This window comes from Salvelinus alpinus, chromosome 21, assembly GCF_045679555.1.
Source record: "Salvelinus alpinus chromosome 21, SLU_Salpinus.1, whole genome shotgun sequence".
Taxonomy (NCBI): Eukaryota; Metazoa; Chordata; class Actinopteri; order Salmoniformes; family Salmonidae; genus Salvelinus; species Salvelinus alpinus.
The window spans coordinates 23,967,154-23,985,418 of NC_092106.1; the positions used below are offsets into that span (position 1 = coordinate 23,967,154).

General features: G+C 41.3%; 1 protein-coding gene across 1 annotated transcript; it reads left to right on the plus strand.

Moving 5' to 3' along the window:
- The first annotated feature begins 4,343 nt into the window (after positions 1-4,343).
- On the plus strand, positions 4,344-18,224 carry jam3a (junctional adhesion molecule 3a). Its single transcript, XM_071357435.1, has 9 exons — positions 4,344-4,756; positions 13,708-13,776; positions 13,879-13,992; positions 14,100-14,252; positions 14,821-15,023; positions 15,175-15,274; positions 15,706-15,838; positions 16,121-16,172; positions 16,327-18,224. Exons 1-9 carry the CDS (start codon positions 4,708-4,710, stop codon positions 16,360-16,362), a joined length of 909 nt encoding a protein of 302 aa, XP_071213536.1. The 5' UTR covers positions 4,344-4,707; the 3' UTR covers positions 16,363-18,224.
- Positions 18,225-18,265: the final 41 nt, after the last annotated feature.

Consider the following 18,265-nt stretch of genomic DNA (forward strand, 5'->3'; position numbering starts at 1 on the left):
GAATCAGGTGTGCTTGTCCAGGGCTACAATACAAACGTGTACTTTTGGGGGTACTCGAGGACCAGGGTTGAGAAACACTGCTATAGAGTATCATGAGGATGCTTTACTGTCTTATCTTCTCATCACCTTGTCCTGTCAACCTTGCCAAAATGGCAGTTTCATTCCAGTGATCGTATTTCAAACTCAGGAAATGGAATCCAGGTGATAAATGGGAGATCTATGTACTGTAATGTCAAGAAAGCTGGACTGTGCAGAGGGATCATTGATCCATGGGCTGTTCATCTGGAATAGACCTCTGATTTAACAAAGACAACAACCATGACAGGCCACTCAGTCACCTGACAGATATAGGGCAGGCCAGGGTGGGGAAAAGCAACAATGCTATTAGCTCTTTTTAAAAAAAGCGGTTTTCTTTTTGTTTAAAGAAGCCACTCTTGAATTCCCTTTGCAAGGTACATACTGTATCTAAAATAGTTATATGTTAAGAATTACGTTCATAAAAAATTGGCAAACAGAGGCATAATAATAAATTCATTAGCCTCTATGAGGAACTTGAGGACCCCACTGGGGCTGATTTTCTGATCTGTAATACATTCTTTCTCCCTTGCCATCTTATTTTACAGCCTGTGGTAAGGAAAATGTTGTGTTTCTATAACATAGCAAATATGTTTTATTCCAGACATTCAGCACTCTATGTCGTCCACAGCCGTGCTCTTTCTTGCTAATGTGGAGAAAATAGAGGAAATAGAGCGCATGATTGCCTCCTGAAGTCTTCCATAATGCATACTTAATGAAACTCCTGCAAGAAGAAGAAACAAATAGTGTGCAGGCCATGGTCTCCAATGAATTGTCCCCTGTACTCAAGCATGTCCACTGTGCCTTCATTGATACAAGAGAAAAGCAAGCATACAAAACACTGGAGAATAGGCCTAGTCTTGTTAAGTCCCCTACATAAATAATTTATCAAACAGAAACTTTTAATGAAACTAAATTATATAACATCAGGACTTGTCGTACTAATTTGAGTTTGATGTGACTGAACAGCTGAGATCCTGAAATGGAGTCCCACAACCTACTATAGATCTCAAGGACAGTCATTATCTCCTCCACGCAATCAGAGGGATATTCTTTCTTTCACTAAGACATTTAAATCTGAGTGCGGGGCATGTTAATAGGAATGGCCCCAGGCCCCCAGTATTCTCTGAGAAAAACAAACTGTTCATAGTTAGGATATTTCTTTCGTCAATTCAGTCTGAACTCCTGCCAGGCCATAAAACCTTCAGATTCCCAAGGAGATGCCACAAAGGTCCTGATCCATAAGGGGGAATCCCGCTGTGGACGATTGCCTAGCAACCCATATTAGCAACAGCTCTAAGGTGGACTAGAGCAGCATGATCACCTCAGCACATGACCATTCTACAAGATGGGGCAATGGGTTCATGGCTATATCTGTGTCATTTCTAAATGCCAGTATAGGCCTAGATATCAAACAAGATCAAGACGCATTTATTCCAAAGTCAATTTGGGAATATAGATTGATGCAATTATCCTGACTGAAGCCCATGGTAGCCCTTCACTAATATGAATGACATAGATTGATTGTTGAGAATAATGGGGAAGTCAGCAAGGCCTATCATCTGATGGATTTGCATATAGCCTATGAGTAAAGTCATATAAATCATAAAACTAATCCCCACTATAAACCATAGGTCTACAATAACACTGTAATAATCACTTATTAACCCTTAATAATATTATCTGACCTAAAGCCAATTCGCACAAGGGCAGATGATTTACTGGGTGTTGATTGAGACTACAGAGGAATTGTGCTGTATGTGGGGTGTGTTCGTAGTGACACGTGATATAATGATTGAATGACAATCAGTGATGTTTGGTCACACACTGCCACCTGGTGTATTTATGAGAGAATGAAAACATGTGACCAGATTATGGCAACAATAAATGTGGTTCTTCATAGCAAAATGTATCTTATTTTACAACCTGGTCTCATAGACTAGACGTAACATAGTAAATGTAAATCCGAGACACCCAAATTAGTATAATATGTTACGCTTGATATGGTTACATAAGACAGAAGGTTACTTAAAGAGGGTGGTTGGTCAGGGTGTATGGGTAGGCATATAACGCGAACGTCCAGCAACCCAAGGGTTGTGTGTTCAAATCTCATCACGGACAATTTTAACTAATTAGCAACTACTTACTACTTTTTAGCTACTTTGCAACTACTTAGCATGTTAGCTAACTCTTCAACTAACACTAACTTTAACCCTTTAACCTAACTCCTAACCCTAACTTTAAACCCTAACCCCCAGCCTAGCTAATGTTAACCACTTAGTTAGCGTTAGCCACCTAGCTAACGTTAGCAACAACAGTGGAGGCTGGTAGTAAGAGCTATAGGAGGACTGGCTCATTTTAATGGCTGGAAAATAATAAATGGAAGAGAGTGAAACATCTGGTTTCCACGTGTTTGATGTGTTTGATATTGTTCCATTTATTCCATTCCAGCCATTACAATGAGCCTGTCCTCCTATAGATCCTCCCATAGACCCCTCTGGCATAGATATTACAAATTGGTAATATATTATACGAACTGCAATTCATAACATTTCATACGATTTTTAAATAGTAACATATCATTCAAAATGAATGATGGACATCCAAAAATTAATACATACACTACCGGTCAAAGGTTTTAGAACACCTACTCATTCAAGGGTTTTTCTTATTTTTATTTTTTACTATTTTCTACATTATAGAATAATAATGAAGACATCAAAACTATGAAATAACACATATGGAATCATGTAGTAACCAAAAAAGTGTTAAACAAATCAAAATATATTTTATATTTGAGATTCTTCAAATAGCCACCCTTTGCCTTGATGACAGCTTTGCACACTCTTGGCATTCTCTCAACCAGCTTCTCCTGGAATGCTTTTCCAACAGTCTTGAAGTAGTTACCACATATGCTGAGCACTTGTTGGCTGCTTTACCTTCGTGGGTCCCACTCATCCTAAACCATCTCAATTTGGTTGAGGTCGGGGGATTGTGGAGGCCAGGTCATCTGATGCAGCACTCCATCACTATCCTTCTTGGTCAAATAGCCCTTACACAGCTTGGAGGTGTGTTGGGTCATTGTCCTGTTGAAAAACAAATGATAGTCCCACTAAGCCCAAACCAGATGGGATGGCGTATCACTTGCAGAACGCTGTGGTAGCCATGCTGGTTAAGTGTGCCTTGAACTCTAAATAAACCACAGACAGTGTCACCAGCAAAGCACCCCCACACAATAACAGCTCCTCCTCCATGCTTCACGTGGGAAATACACATGCGGAGATCATCCGTTCACCCACACCGCGTCTCACAAAGACATGGTGGTTGGAACCAAAAATCTCAAATTTGAACTCTAGACCAAAGGACAAATGTGTCCATTGCTTGTGTTTCTTGGCCCAAGCAAGTCTCTTCTTCTTATTAGTGTCCTTTAGTAGTGGTTTCTTTGCAGCAATTCTACCATGAAGACCTGATTCACACAGTCTCCTCTGAACAGTTGATGTTGAGATGTGTCTGTTACTTGAACTCTGTGAAGCAGTTATTTGGGCTGCAATTTCTGAGGCGGGTAACTCTAATGAACTTATCTTCTGCAGCAGAGGTAACTCTGAGTCTTCTATTCCTATGGCGGTCCTCATGAGAGCCAGTTTCATCATTGCGCTTGATGGTTTTTGCGACTGCACTTGAAGAAACTTTCAAGTTCTTGAACTTTTCCGTATTGACTGACCTTCATGTCTTAAAGTAATTATGGACTGTTTCTCTTTGCTTATTTGAGCTGTTCTTGCCATAATATGGATTTAGTATTTTACCAAATAGGGCTATGTTCTGTTTACCCCCCTACCTTGTCACAACACAACTGATATACTCAAACGCATTAAGAAGGAAAGAAATTCCACAAATCAACTTTTAAGAAGGCACACCTTCTAATTGAAATACAAATATGATTTGTTTTCGAATTTTGCATTGTTTAAAGTTGGAGATGGCCTATCATTCACGCAAAGTGATGAGACTGGGTGTGTATGTATACCTCCAGGATAATATGGTAACATGCATAGGCTCTCGAACAAATCAATAAAACCAAGGTCATCCAAAATTAACAGTTTTTAATGAAGCCAGAAACGCAAGTAATTAATCTCAGTGATTGACAGAATGTAATTTATGATTGAGTTCCTAGGCGGATTCTCGGTTGAATTTGAACGCGCATCGGACAGTCCAAGCACTTTGAAACCAACGCCTACGGTGACATACAGCACCGCCCACCGGGCGAAATGGCGTGAAAAGAGTGTGTACTGTCTCGCACACCTTAACCTGTCATGTTCACATAAAATTAAATTTGCATTGTTTAGTTCTCTGGATCAAAGCTGTGATATGTCAGAGAGGGATTACGGATAATTCATCTTGTTTGGCACATTAATGAAATTGCATTGTTGGATACCATCATAATAAAATAGATGTAAATGTATTTCCGGTCTCGGGACTTATCCGTCTTCCGCCCTGATGCCCTTGTAGCTATGGAAACTCGTCAATGGCAACATCCACCAGCCTGTTCACCCGTTTTGACCAGGGGCACCGAGTGTGATAGCTAGCTAGCTGGCTTTATGTGTGCCAGAATTACCGATCCATTACCAAGGTTTCAAGATGGCGTTACAACGACTGACGGCTGTGTTCATCCTTTACTCGATTCTCGGTAAGTTATTTTCATTTCCACTAAGATAAGGTGTAGTTTAACGGTACGTGTTGTGCATTACAATTTAATAAATCACAGCAATGCTTTGTTATGGAAATGATCGCGCTGACTAGACGGGCTTCCTAGCATAGCTTGGCCAGGTCTGTAAACATGCTGAGGATGAGCCACACAATTATTAGATGGTAATTAATTAATTTATACGTGCGTTATAATGACATTGAAACGCTCACACATTCCTCAGCAGTTTTTCCATTCATATTTAAATAAAGAGAGAACAAGTTGCACACACACTGCTTTTGTATCTTCTAACGTTGGGCTCTCTTCAACTGTCACTCAAAGTATGATGATGTCAACCGCTATTTCCATCCAGGCTGTCAGGTAGGCCTACAGTTCATTGTGTGAGTTATTTTTTTCTGGTAAAGTCTCTCTGCTACCGCACGGCAAGCTGTACCAATGTACCAAGTCTGGAACCAATAGGACCCTGAACAGCTTCTTGCCCCAAGCCATAAGACTTCTAAACAAGACTGCTAAATAGCTAATCAAATGGCTACCCGGACTACCTGCATTGACCCTTTTTTGCACTAACTCTCATGCACCGACTTAATGCACACACACTGGACTCTACCCACACACTCACAGATACTTACACTGACACCACAACACACACACATACAACATACACACACACTACATACGCCCACACACACATAACATGCACACACATGCATAGTGACGCCACACACACACACACACACACACACACACACACACACACACACACACACACACACACACACACACACACCAACACTTTCATTCACCACATACGCTGCTGCTAGTCATCACTTTAGCCCTATCTATATGTACAGCACATAGCTACCTCAAACATAGCTACCTCAATTACCTCGTACCCCTGCACATGGACTCAGTACTGGTACTCCCTGTATATAGCCATGTTAGTTTCTACTCCCTATATATAGCTATGTTATTTTTACTCATTATTTTTATTCGTTATTCACTGTGTCACTATTTCATATTTTTTTTAATGATCCTGTCTTTAACTCTGCATTGTTGTAAGCATTTCAATGTTAGTCTACACTTGTTGCCTACGAAGCATGTGACAAATAACATTTGATTTGATAAAGTAGCACTGTGACAGCGGAAGTGCTTTCAGGAAGACTTTACTAGGACTATCTATGTTTTGAATACATTGTCTTCTGTCAACATTACTGCTGCGCTGCAACTACAGGTCAGAAAGATAACATTATAGCCAAGTCAGTCTCTGTGTGGTATTGACTGATCATTACAGTTTTATTCACATACTAGTCTACTGCATTTGGCCAGTTTTAATGTTGGTAAGTTATTTGGCTGCTTTTACAGTGGCTGTGCTGGAATGTCTGGGAAATTGCTTTTTTTAGATGGACTGGATCAACAGCTTGTTTTTTTGTTTTTTTATGTTGTTTTCATATTTAGCTAGAAGTGCATAAAGAGAACTGTAGAACACCTATTTAACATAGAGCGCATTTCACTCAGGTTATAGCCTCCTGTCTCTATACTGTATGTATTAAAACAACAAAGGGATTAGAGAGAGAGAGAGAGAGAGAGAGATGTTCTCTAATATTCACCAACAACATATGCCACATTTCTATCTATTTTACTGTCTGACAACATTCCAGTTCTGATTAAATTCTTCACATAAACACATAGATCTCTTTCTTGATGTAGGCTACACAGTGTAAAGTTGGGCTTTCGGCTATGGAATGCTTTTATTCCAGGCACACAATAGCAAATCAGCCATTGTCTTCTTAATTAACCACAGATTCTTTCCCACGCTCTAAAAACTGTCTGGGACAACAAAGCCTCATGTAGGCGGGGATACAGTAAAGCTTGAACACCTAAAATATACAATGAGACAATAAGTGTCTGTCTGTCTGTAGGCAGCAAAAAAGGAGGAGAGTTAGGATAGAGACATGTAGTTTAAGCTATTTATAGTCTAGTAGTTCATATTATCTAAGTCTAAGTACATTGTAAAGGCATTGAAGGTTAATGAGTGGTTTTACAGGGATAGGCTGTCCTTGCTCTGTTTACCAGGGGAAGATTTGCTGGACACCTCTCCTCGTGTCTCTCAGGATGGCCAGTAACTGTTTGGTGTAAAAATAGCTCATGATGTACAGGGGTGGGAAAGTCAGCCGCAGAGACGGAAGCTGAGACCTAAGAGTCGGATCTCATCAGCATCCACAGCTGTGCTAATATGACTGTGTACTCCACTTTGGCAGGACCCATGTTTTCTCCACTCTCAGTGCTGGCTGACTTGGCTTTCATGTGCGATCATGAATTGTTAACCAGAGACATTTTAAATCAGCCGTGGAGTAGGGCTGTTGCGGTCATGAAATTTTGTCAGCTGGTGATTGTCAAGCAAATAACTGCCTGTCTCACGGTAATTAACCATTAATTAACATAAACACATTTAGCATATCCTGGCTTCCACACGTAGCCTACAAGCTATTGATGCAGACCTTTGGAACATCTACATTTTAAAAGTCTAATAAATCCATATAATATAGCCTATACCATCACAATAAATCCATTATTTATTTTAGACAGGCCTAAAGAAACATAATATGAAGAAAATGTAGTCTATTTCAGTCGGACCAGAATAACATACTCTGAGTTGTCCTTATGTTAGGTCCTGATCTGGCTATGCCATATGGCTGTGGGCTTCACTAGTTCATTTAGCAGACAAGATTTGCTTAGAATTCCGTGGTATCATTTTATAGTATGAAGAATACAATTGAATAAAATAGAAAGGATATTTTCTCTAAATGATTTGAGGGAGTGTGCACATGCGGCTATTCTGTGTTGGGCGGTTAACAAAGAAACAGGTCCTCCTATATGCTTAATTTAGAGTTATTTATGCTACTTTAGTTGTGATACAAATGTTGGGCTATATGTTTAGATTTTTAATACATTCTAAGGCTGCATGATGCGACTCTAATGATGATTTGAAAAAAGTTGCATGAAAGGCATGAGCTCTGGTTTGTTTTTTTGCGCAGGCTCCACAAACTTCATCGGTCTCTCATTCACAATTTGACAATCACTTGATAATGCTTCAAATTTCCCGGCAGCATCACCTTTGTGTGGCCTTAATTCCCCCTAAAAAATTTTATGTATTTTGCGGCCAGTGACCGTTGTGCCCTTGGACTGAATATAATAATTATAATTCCCTTTTCCCGGCTGCGTGCTCGGAAGCACCTCTCACTGACATGGCTCTTTCAGATAGCTGAAATTCTTATTAGCCAATGCCCGTCCACATTTAATTTTTGTCAGCCAACAAGATGAGTAGGCCTAACAAACAGTAAAAGCACTAGCCTATGTCAATCTACAATCCCCCATAGTACAAAAGTTGACCTATTCTGTGCGAGAAATAAATATTCCAAACATAGTCTGGGACAGTTGTGGGATGCGATATATCCCAAATTAATAAAACTACTAGCATTAAAAACATTTTTTTAAGGCAGATGCAACAGATCAGAATGTTTAGCTTAAAATGTTGATAAACTATTAGGCTATTTCTTCACATTAGAAGCGCAGCAATGCGCACACAGCAGTAGGCTACACGCGCGAATGTTCCAAAACACAATCATTTAGCGGGAAAACACCATGATCAAAAGTGAGCGCAAAAGCGATTATGCATGTATTGCTTTTATTATAAAGATGCATTTTTATGGTGAAAATTATCTTTCTCAAACTCGAAACTCACGCTCTGCGTATATACAGTTGAAGTCGGAAGTTTACATACACTGTCACGGCCTTTGAATGAACTTGACCAAAGCGCAGTGTTGTGTGCATACATATTCCTTTTATTTAGGATGACGCCTACAAAAACAACCGTGAAGCTAAAGGCTATAGTGCTACAAACAAAGACAACTTCCTACACTGAAAGGAGGGAAAAGGGCTACCTAAGTATGGTTCCCAATCAGAGACAACGATAGACAGCTGTCCCTGATTGAGAACCATACCCGGCCAAAACATAGAAATACAAAATCATAGAAAACAAAAACATAGAATGCCCACCCCAAATCACACCCTGACCAAACCAAATAGAGACATAAAAAGGCTCTCTAAGGTCAGAGCATGACAGTACCCCCCCCCTCCCCCCCAAAGGTGCAGACTCCGGCCGCAAGACCTGAACCTATAGGGTAGGGTCTGGGTGGGCATCTATCCGCGGTGGTGGCTCAGGTGCGGGACGCAGACCCCGCTCCACCACTGGCTCACCCCACTTTGGTGGCACCTCTGGTGCGGGGACCCTCGTCGCCGACCCCGGACTGGGCACCCTCGCTGCGGGCCCCGGACTGGGCACCCTCGCTGCGTGCCCCGGACTGGGCACCCTCGCTGCGGGCCCCGGACTGGGCACCCTCGCTGCGGGCCCCGGACTGGGCACCCTCGTTGCGGGCCCCGGACTGGAGACCGTCGCTGGAGGCTCCGGACTGGAGACCGTCGCTGGAGGCTCCGGACTGGAGACCGTCGCTGGAGGATCCGGACTGGAGACCGTCGCTGCAGGCTCCGGACTGGGGACCGTCGCTGGAGGCTCCGGACTGGAGGCCGTCGCTGGAGGCTTCGTGCCATGACTCCTCACTGGAGGCTTCGTGCCATGGATCATCACTGGAGGCTTCTTGCCATGGATCATCACTGGAGGCTTCGTGCCATGGATCATCACTGGAGGCTTCGTGCCATGGATCATCACTGGAGGCTTCTTGCCATGGATCATCACTGGAGGCTTCTTGCCATGGATCATCACTGGAGGCTTCGTGCCATGCGTCATCACTGGAGTGAGGAGACGTATGGGCAGTCTGGTACGTGGAGCTGCCACAGGGCTCACCAGGCTGGGGAGACATACAGGAGGCCTGGTTCTGGAAGCAGGCACAGGACTCACCAGGCTGTGGAGACATACAGGAGGCTTTGTCCTTGGCAGAGGCACTGGATACACTGGGCCGTGGAGGCGCACTGGAGGTCTCGAGCTTAGAGCCTGCACATCCCGTCCTAGCTGAATGGTTATCTTCGCCCTGCACATGTGGGGCGCTGGCACAGGACGCACTGGGCTGTGCAGACGCACCGGAGACACTGTGCGTAGAGCCGGCGCAGGATATACTGGGCCGAGGAGGCGCACTGGAGGTCTGGAGAGCAGGGCTGGCACAACCCGTCCTGGCTGGATGCTCACCCTAGCCCGGCCGATGCGGGGAGCTGGGATGTAGCGCACCAGGCTGTGAACGCGCACTGGAGACACCGTGCGCTCCACCGCATAACACGGTGCCTGACCAGTACGATGCTCGCCACGGTAAGCACGAGGAGTTGGCTCAGGTCTCCAACCTGACTCTTTTTTTTTGTGGCTGCCTCTTCCTCGCTAACCGTGTACGTCTTGCCGACTCCATTCTCCGGTATCCCTCTTCGCACTGCTCAATTGAATCCCAGGCGGGCTCTGGCACTCTCCCTGGGTCGACCGACCACCTCTCTACCTCCTCCCAGGTTGTCTCATACTCCTGGCCACGCTGCTTGGTCCATTGGTGGTGGGAAGTTCTGTCACGGCCGTCAAAGGACTGGACCAAAGCGCAGCGTAGTGAGCGTACATATTCCTTTTATTTAGGATGACGCCGAAAAAAACAATAAAAAATACAAAAAACAACCGTGAAGCTAAAGGCTATAGTGCCACAAACAAAGACAACTTCCCACACTGAACGGAGGGAAAAGGGCTACCTAAGTATGGTTCCCAATCAGAGACAACGATAGACAGCTGTCCCTGATTGAGAACCATACCCGGCCAAAACATAGAAATACAAAATCATAGAAAACAAAAACATAGAATGCCCACCGCAAATCACACCCTGACCAAACCAAATAGAGACATAAAAAGGCTCTCTAAGGTTAGGGCGTGACATACACTTAGGTTGGAGTCATTAAAACTCGTTTTTCAACCACTCCACAAATGTCTTGTTAACTAACTATAGTTTTGGCAAGTCGGTTAGGATATCTACTTTGTGCATAACACAAGTAATTTTTCCAACAATTGTTTACAGACAGATTATTTCATTTATAATTCACTCTATCACAATTCCAGTGGGTCAGAAGTTTACATACACTAAGTTGGCTGTGCCTTTAAACAGCTTAGAAAATTCCAGAATATGATGTCATGGCTTTTAGAAGCTTCTGATAGGCTAATTGACATAATTTGTCAATTGGAGGTGTACCTGTGAATGTATTTCAAGGCCTACCTTCAAACTCAGTGCCTCTTTGCTTGACATCATGGGAAAATCAAAAGAAATCAGCCAAGACCTCAGAAAAAAAATGTAGACCTCCATAAGTCTGGTTCATTCTTGGGTGAAATTTCCAAACACCTGAATGTACCACTTTGATCTGTACAAACAATAGTACACAAGTATAAACACCATGGGACCACGCAGCCATCATACCGCAGCCGAGACTCGTTCTGCCTCCTAAAGATGAACGAACTTTGGTGCGAAAAGTGCAAATCAATTCCAGAACAACAGCAAAGGACCTTGTGAAGATGCTGGAGGAAACAGGTACAAAAGTAGCTATATCCACAGTAAAACGAGTCCTATATCGACATAACATGAAAGGCCGCTCAGCAAAGAAGTAGGTACTGCTCCAAAACCGCCATTAAAAAAGCCAGACTACGGTTTGCAACTGCACATCGGGACAAATATCGTACTTTTTGGAGAAATGTCCTCTAGTCTGATGAAACAAAAATAGAACTGTTTGGCCATAATGACCATTGTTATGTTTGGAAGAAAAAGGGTGAGGCTTGCAAGCAGAAGAACACCATCCCAACCATGAAGCACGGGGGTGGCAGCATCATGTTGTGGGGGTGCTTTGCTGCCGGAGGGACTGATGCACTTAACAAAATAGATGGCATCATGAGGGGAAATTATGTGGATATATTGAAGCAACATCTCAAGACATCAGTCAGGATGTTATAGCTTGGTCGCAAATGGGTCTTCCAAATGGACAATGACCCCAAGCATACTTCAAAAGGTGCAGCAAAATGGCTTAAGGACAACAAAGTCAAGGTATTGGAGTGGCCATCACAAAGCCCTGACCTCAACCCTATAGAAAATTTGTGGGCAGAACTGAAAAAGCATGTGCGAGCAAGGAGGACTACAAACCTGACTCAGTTACACCAGCTCTGTCAGGAGGAATGGGCCAACATTCACCCAACTTATTGTGGGAAGCTTGTGGAAGGCTACCTGAAATGTTTGACCCAAGTTAAACAATTTAAAGGCAATGCTACCAAATACTAATTGAGTGTAGGTAAACTTCTAACCCACTGGGAATGTGATGAAAGAAATAAAAGCTGAAATAAATAATTCTCTCTAGTATTATTCTGACATTTCACATTCTTAAAATAAAGTGCTGATCCTAACTGACCTAAGACATGGATGTTTTACTCAGATTAAATGTCAGGAATTGTGAAAAACTGAGTTTAAATGTATTTGGCTAAGGTGTATGTAAACTTCCGACTTCAACTGTATGCCAGGTAGGCTCTACACCCGTTGTAAAGCATATTCATGTGCTTAATTTTAAGAAGTTAATTTGCCACTTTGGTTTTGATACAAACCAAAACATAAAGGCCAATGGCTAGGCTACATGAGGGGTTTGACTATGATTTGAAAAAGTCACCAAAAAAAGGCATGCACTGTTTCTTGCCTTAATGCACATAAGCGTGTGATAATATAGCATTCACAAGTGATAGCTAATCTTGTCACACATCAGACTATTCTTGATTTAATCTTGTCTTTACATATACTAAATAATATATGTGTGACATTTTTATTTATTTAGAATGGACCATTATCATGCACCTGTTTCGAAACAGGGGCAGTGGGAAAAGTGCACTACCGGTCAAAAGTTTTAGAACACATACTCATTGAAGGGTTTTTCTTTATTTTACTATTTTCTACATTGTAGAATAATAGTGAAGACATCAAAACTATGAAATAACACATGGAATCATGTAGTAACCAAAAAAGTGTTAAACAAATCCAAATATATTTTTTATTTGTGATTCTTCAAATAGCCATCTTTTGCCTTGATGACAGCTTTGCACACTCTTGGGATTCTTAATATTAGGAAAGTTTAGAAATAAATATAGTAGGCCTAGCCTATAGAAATGTTGCACAACATGAGCTCATGGTCTCTCATGAAGTGTTTGAATAGATTTTCAATTACATTTACATTGATGTCAGAGTGATTAGAGGGACAATAGAGTGCTGAGTACCAGGCAGTTAGCATGTTTGGTATGTTTCTAATGACCATCAGCAGCATCAGAGCTTGGAGAAGCCTAGTTACCGTGACTAAACGGTCACATGGAATTTTACTGCCATCATGACTCGTGACTGCCGGTATGGCGGTAATACGGTCACCGTAACAGCCCTACCGCAGAGTGCTTTTATCTGTCTGGATTATACCTTGGAAGTACTTTATACACTCGGATGAATTGTGCTCCAATACATTACAGTCTGTTTTCACCCCTCATTTGGAGTCCTTAACACCGATGACGCCGACATAGAAGGGACTGTTTCCATTACTCACTGTGTGTTCCTTTAGTAACTCTTAGGCCTCCCTAAGTATATCTCCCAATTAATTAATTTGAGAGTGTTTTGTAGAATTAGAAGTAAAGAAACATCACTGACTAATATTGAGACTTGTGCTCCCGTCGAGATGTGCTCCACTTGCCTCTTATATATACACGAGAAATGCTTCCGGAGATATGGTTAATCCTGACCCTATGGTTCTTTCTCACCCTCTCTGTAGCGATAGGCCTACACCTCTTGACCCTCTAATCTGATCTGTTTAAAAGGGCAATGTCCTGGGATGAAAATTCTGAAGCTTGTCAATCAGCTTCTTTTTTTTTCTCACTTATTTTTTGTCTTTTACAGGCTACATTCCATCACGTGGAGTAATCCTCCGAACCACAGACAAGACTGTGTGGGCAAATGAATTTGAACGTAAGTCACTGAAACACTGACTCATTCTCTCAGAATTTTTTTTCAGGCTCTTCTGTTGTCTGTCAGTGTTTTGACATTGTAGTATCACTGTTTTCTTCCCAGCTATTGAGTTGACCTGCTTGATAGAGTCCATCTCAACAAACAACCCCAGAATCGAATGGAAGAAAATCAAAAACGGTGTCCCTAGTTATGTGTACTTTCAAAATCAAATTTCGGGTAAGATGATTATTTTTTAAGCACTTTACCAATACCAAATTGGCCTCAGAACTGTTATTATTCTCAAGTGATTGAGAGGTTGGAGTGTGTTTTTGCCTCTCTATTAGGGGACTTGGAGCACAGAGCCCAGCTGATCCAGCCGGCTAACCTACTGATCCTCAACACCAGCCGTGCAGACACTGCAGAGTACCGCTGTGAGGTCGCTGCCATTGATGACCACAAACACTTTGATGAAATTCTAATCAGTCTTGCTGTCAGGGGTGAGGACGTATTTTCATATTCCTGTGTAAAGTTTTAAGCCTGTAGTAGTTTGCTGTGTTTTTTCAGTGTTGTTGTCTATTTCTAATTATAAACTGGGTGATTCGAGCCCTGAATGCTGATTGGCTGACAGCCGTGGTATTTCAGACCGTTACCACGGGTATGACAAAACATGTATTTTTTACTGCTCTAATTATGTTGGTAACCAGTTTATAATAGCAATAAGGCACCTCAGGGGTTTGTGGTATATGGCCAATATAACACAGCAAAGGGCTGTATCCAGGCACTCCGCTTTGCGTCTTGCATATGAACAGCCTTTAGCTGTGGTATATTGGTCATATACTACACCTCCTCGTGCCTTATTGCTTAAGTATAGACTGTGGTATGTGCTCCTTCTCTCTGTAAATAAACTGTTCCATGGGTGCCGTAGTATGGCCTCTGCCCTTAGCCTATGTGTATGTGTGTCTTACGGAGCAGTTGGGATAAAGTGGAAGTCGAATTCCAGTTGGGCCTTTGTGTACAATTAGACAAAGAAATCTTATTTTTCCTCTTCTTCTTCTGTCTATGCAGTAAAGCCTGTGGTGCCCAGGTGCAGTGTGCCTGTGGCAGTGACTGTTGGCACGTCCTCTGAGCTGCGCTGCCTAGAGAACGAGGGCTTCCCTGCCTCACAGTACCGCTGGTTCCGCAACAACGAGGAGCTTCCCCAGGACCCAAAGAGCAGCCCCAAGTTCATCAACTCCACCTACTCCATTAATGCTGACACGGGTGGTCTGGTAAGGAATCAATGGGACTGGGAGGTCGAAAGGACACTAGCTATATGATTATCAAGTTTAATGAGACAGTAGATCCAACTGTTGGATGATGTTAGTACAAGAGAAAAGCTGTATGATCTATTGGGGTTGATTTTGGCGTTTTTCCCTGCAGAAATTCCGCAGGATGAGGAAGGAGGATGCGGGGGAGTATTACTGCCAGGCAAAGAATGAAGCTGGACATGCACAGTGTCCCGCACAGCTGATGGAAGTCTGTGAGTAGGCCATGCTGTACTAAATACCCAAATGACATTCTTACCGCGACTATGTATTATGTTTAAATATGTCAGTGTGTCATACCGCTGCCACACTGAACATACCATTGTGCGTTACCAAACCTGCTAGTGAGTCACATGCATCTACTCTAGTGCACATAAATCATAGTGGTTGACATGGACATGCATTCCAAGGTCATTCCTTTAAGTCAGGGTTCCCAAACTTTATTATATTATATTACAAATATATCTGATTGGGCTTCTTGCAGTCTACAAATGATTTGTAATTATGTTCCGGCACCCTGACCATCCGCTCAATAAAACAAATTGTCCTGCGGCTGAATCTAGTTGATGATCCCTGCTTTAAGTTGTTTAAATTTGGGTTCATGTCACCCAGATCTCATCTCAAAATGCCCTGCTTGTATTTTCAGATGATGTTGACATAGTGGGGATTTTTCTGAAGGTGTTGGCGGCATTGGCCGGATTCACTATTGTGATGGTGGGGGTTTATCATGCACACAAACATGGCTGCTTCTCCTCCGGCAAGGATCACACAGGAACCAAGTGAGTAGGGCTATGTAGTTTCAAGTTTCAACGTTTATTTGCCACATGCACAGGATACAACAGGTGTAAAAGAGTACAGTGGAATTCTTACCTTCATGCTTCATTCCAACAATGCAGTGATAATAATAGTAATATAGATAATAACCCAAGTACGATATAGGTTGAATGTACTGTACAGGGCTTTTAAAGCTGGACCAGTTTAATAGTGACATGCTATGTGCTGTGAATTGCTTAGTAAGTCTTTGTGTGAACATTAAGGATTTTTTTGTGTGTGTGTTTTAGCTACAAACCGCCAGCGGCAGATGATGGTGTTGAATATGCCGAAGCAGATGAGGTGAATAAAATTCACTTAATTCTGTTTTCCATATTCTATATTATTATTGAGCTAAAATGTAATCACAATGTATTATTCAAAATGGCAAACAAAAATAAATATCAACTGCAGGTGGATGTATTTTTTTAATAATTGATATTCCCATTTCCATCAGGGTCACTTCCGGCACAAATCATCATTTATAATTTGAAATCTGAGATAGATGACCGTCAAGAGGGGAAACACTGAAGAGAAGACACACTGAAGAGGAGACACACTGAAGAGGAGACACACTGAAGAGGAGACACACTGAAGAGGAGACACACTGAAGAGGAGACACACTGAAGAGGAGACACACTGAAGAGAAGACACACTGAAGAGGAGACACACTGAAGAGGAGACAAACTGAAGTCAAAAGTGCATCAAATCCCATAATAGGGCTTCGTGTGAGAAATTTGAGCTGTAACATTGCACATTCTTTTTTGGTGCGCATCAACAATTAACCTACAAGCTTGCCAAAGTTATCATCTTGAAAAAGATCAATCATTATTTCAAAATTTCTGATAGGCAATTGCAACGTCATGTCCCTGTTAGTACACTGTTTATTTTTTTTGTAGCACAAATATGTTTTTCCTCAGTCGTTAATGTAACTACAACTACAGTACGATTTTAAAGCTTTGACATTTGAACTTCCACTAACATGTTCATCTAAACTGATGCTGGAACATTCCCCCATACTGTTTTTGGACAATGATTTTTGACTTCCAAACATTTCTACAAAATATACCAAGCCTGTTTTACAAAAACAGCCTTGCATAGCCTCTGAATGCAAGATGGACTGGTTTATGTTATTATGAAGGAAGGTTGTGTCAATATATTTGTTAATATATATACACTACCGTTCAAAAGTTTGGGGTCACTTAGAAATGTTCTTGTTTTTGAAAGAAAAGCACATTTTCTGTCCATTAAAATAACATCAAATTGATCAGAAATACAGTGTAGACATTTTTAATGTTGTAAATGACTATTGTAGCTGGAAACAGCTGATTTTTTTATGGAATATCTACATAGGCATACAGAGGCCCATTATCAGCAACCATCACTTCTGTGTTCCAATGGCACGTTGTGTTAGCTAATCCAAGTTTATCATTTTAAAAGGCTAATTGATCATTAGAAAACTGCAAAATGGTTATGTTAGCACAGTTGAAAACTGTTGTTCTGATTAAAGCAATAAAACGGGCCTTCTTTAGACTAGTTGAGTATCTGGAGCATCAGCATTTGTGGGTTCGATTACAGCCTCAAAATGTCCAGAAACAAATAACTTTCTTTCCATCAATTTGATGTTATTTTAATGGACAAAAAATGTGCTTTTCTTTCAAAAACAAGGAAATTTCCAAGTGACCCCAAACTTTTGAACGGTAGTGTACATACAGTCAGTGAGTGGGGCATGTATAAAAAGCTGATAATCTGTTACATGCAGAGTCAACGGGCACAATGAAACAGTCTGTTGTGCTTAATAAAGCCAACTAACTTTATTCTCTGCGTTCAGAATAACAAAGAAACATATTACAGTTATACAGTATAATCCCAGTATAATACTGCAATTTAAGATGTATTATGAGTATATCAAGTAATTATGATTTTTTTTTTCAGAGTGCCGTTTCTGTTTATAAGTGACCTTCTGTGCTTACTAATTACCTACTTTATGAATATTGGACATATTGTCCAGTTTTGACTCACAATTAACTGTATTTTCTTTATGGACACAACATACAATATTAATGGATGTACAGGCAATACAACTTTGTTAGAAAAAAAATGTCTACACATACATTTTTATCAGTAACAATACATCATAAGTATTAAACAATGTTTCAAATTGAAATTGTTAAAAATGACTTTTTGAAACATTATTGATATAGTTATTTTTTCATTGGTATTCTTTGTTTATAAAATAACACTACTCAGGAACTGTTGTAAAATGTTAATTGTTCATTCGTTGTAGTGCAAGAAATGGATACTGTTATATGCTTACTTCATTTTGTCAATAAAGACATAACATAAGTAACTGTATTTACTGTATTGTTGGGACTTTTTATTTGCAATTGACTACA

Bases quoted from the DNA above. Each gene is read 5' to 3' on its own strand.
- jam3a (XM_071357435.1), top strand. From the start codon at position 4,708: ATGGCGTTACAACGACTGACGGCTGTGTTCATCCTTTACTCGATTCTC. The intron at 13,777-13,878 runs GTAAGTCACTGA...TTTTCTTCCCAG, and splicing joins GTGGGCAAATGAATTTGAAC to CTATTGAGTTGACCTGCTTG. The intron at 16,173-16,326 runs GTGAATAAAATT...CATTTCCATCAG, and splicing joins AATATGCCGAAGCAGATGAG to GGTCACTTCCGGCACAAATC.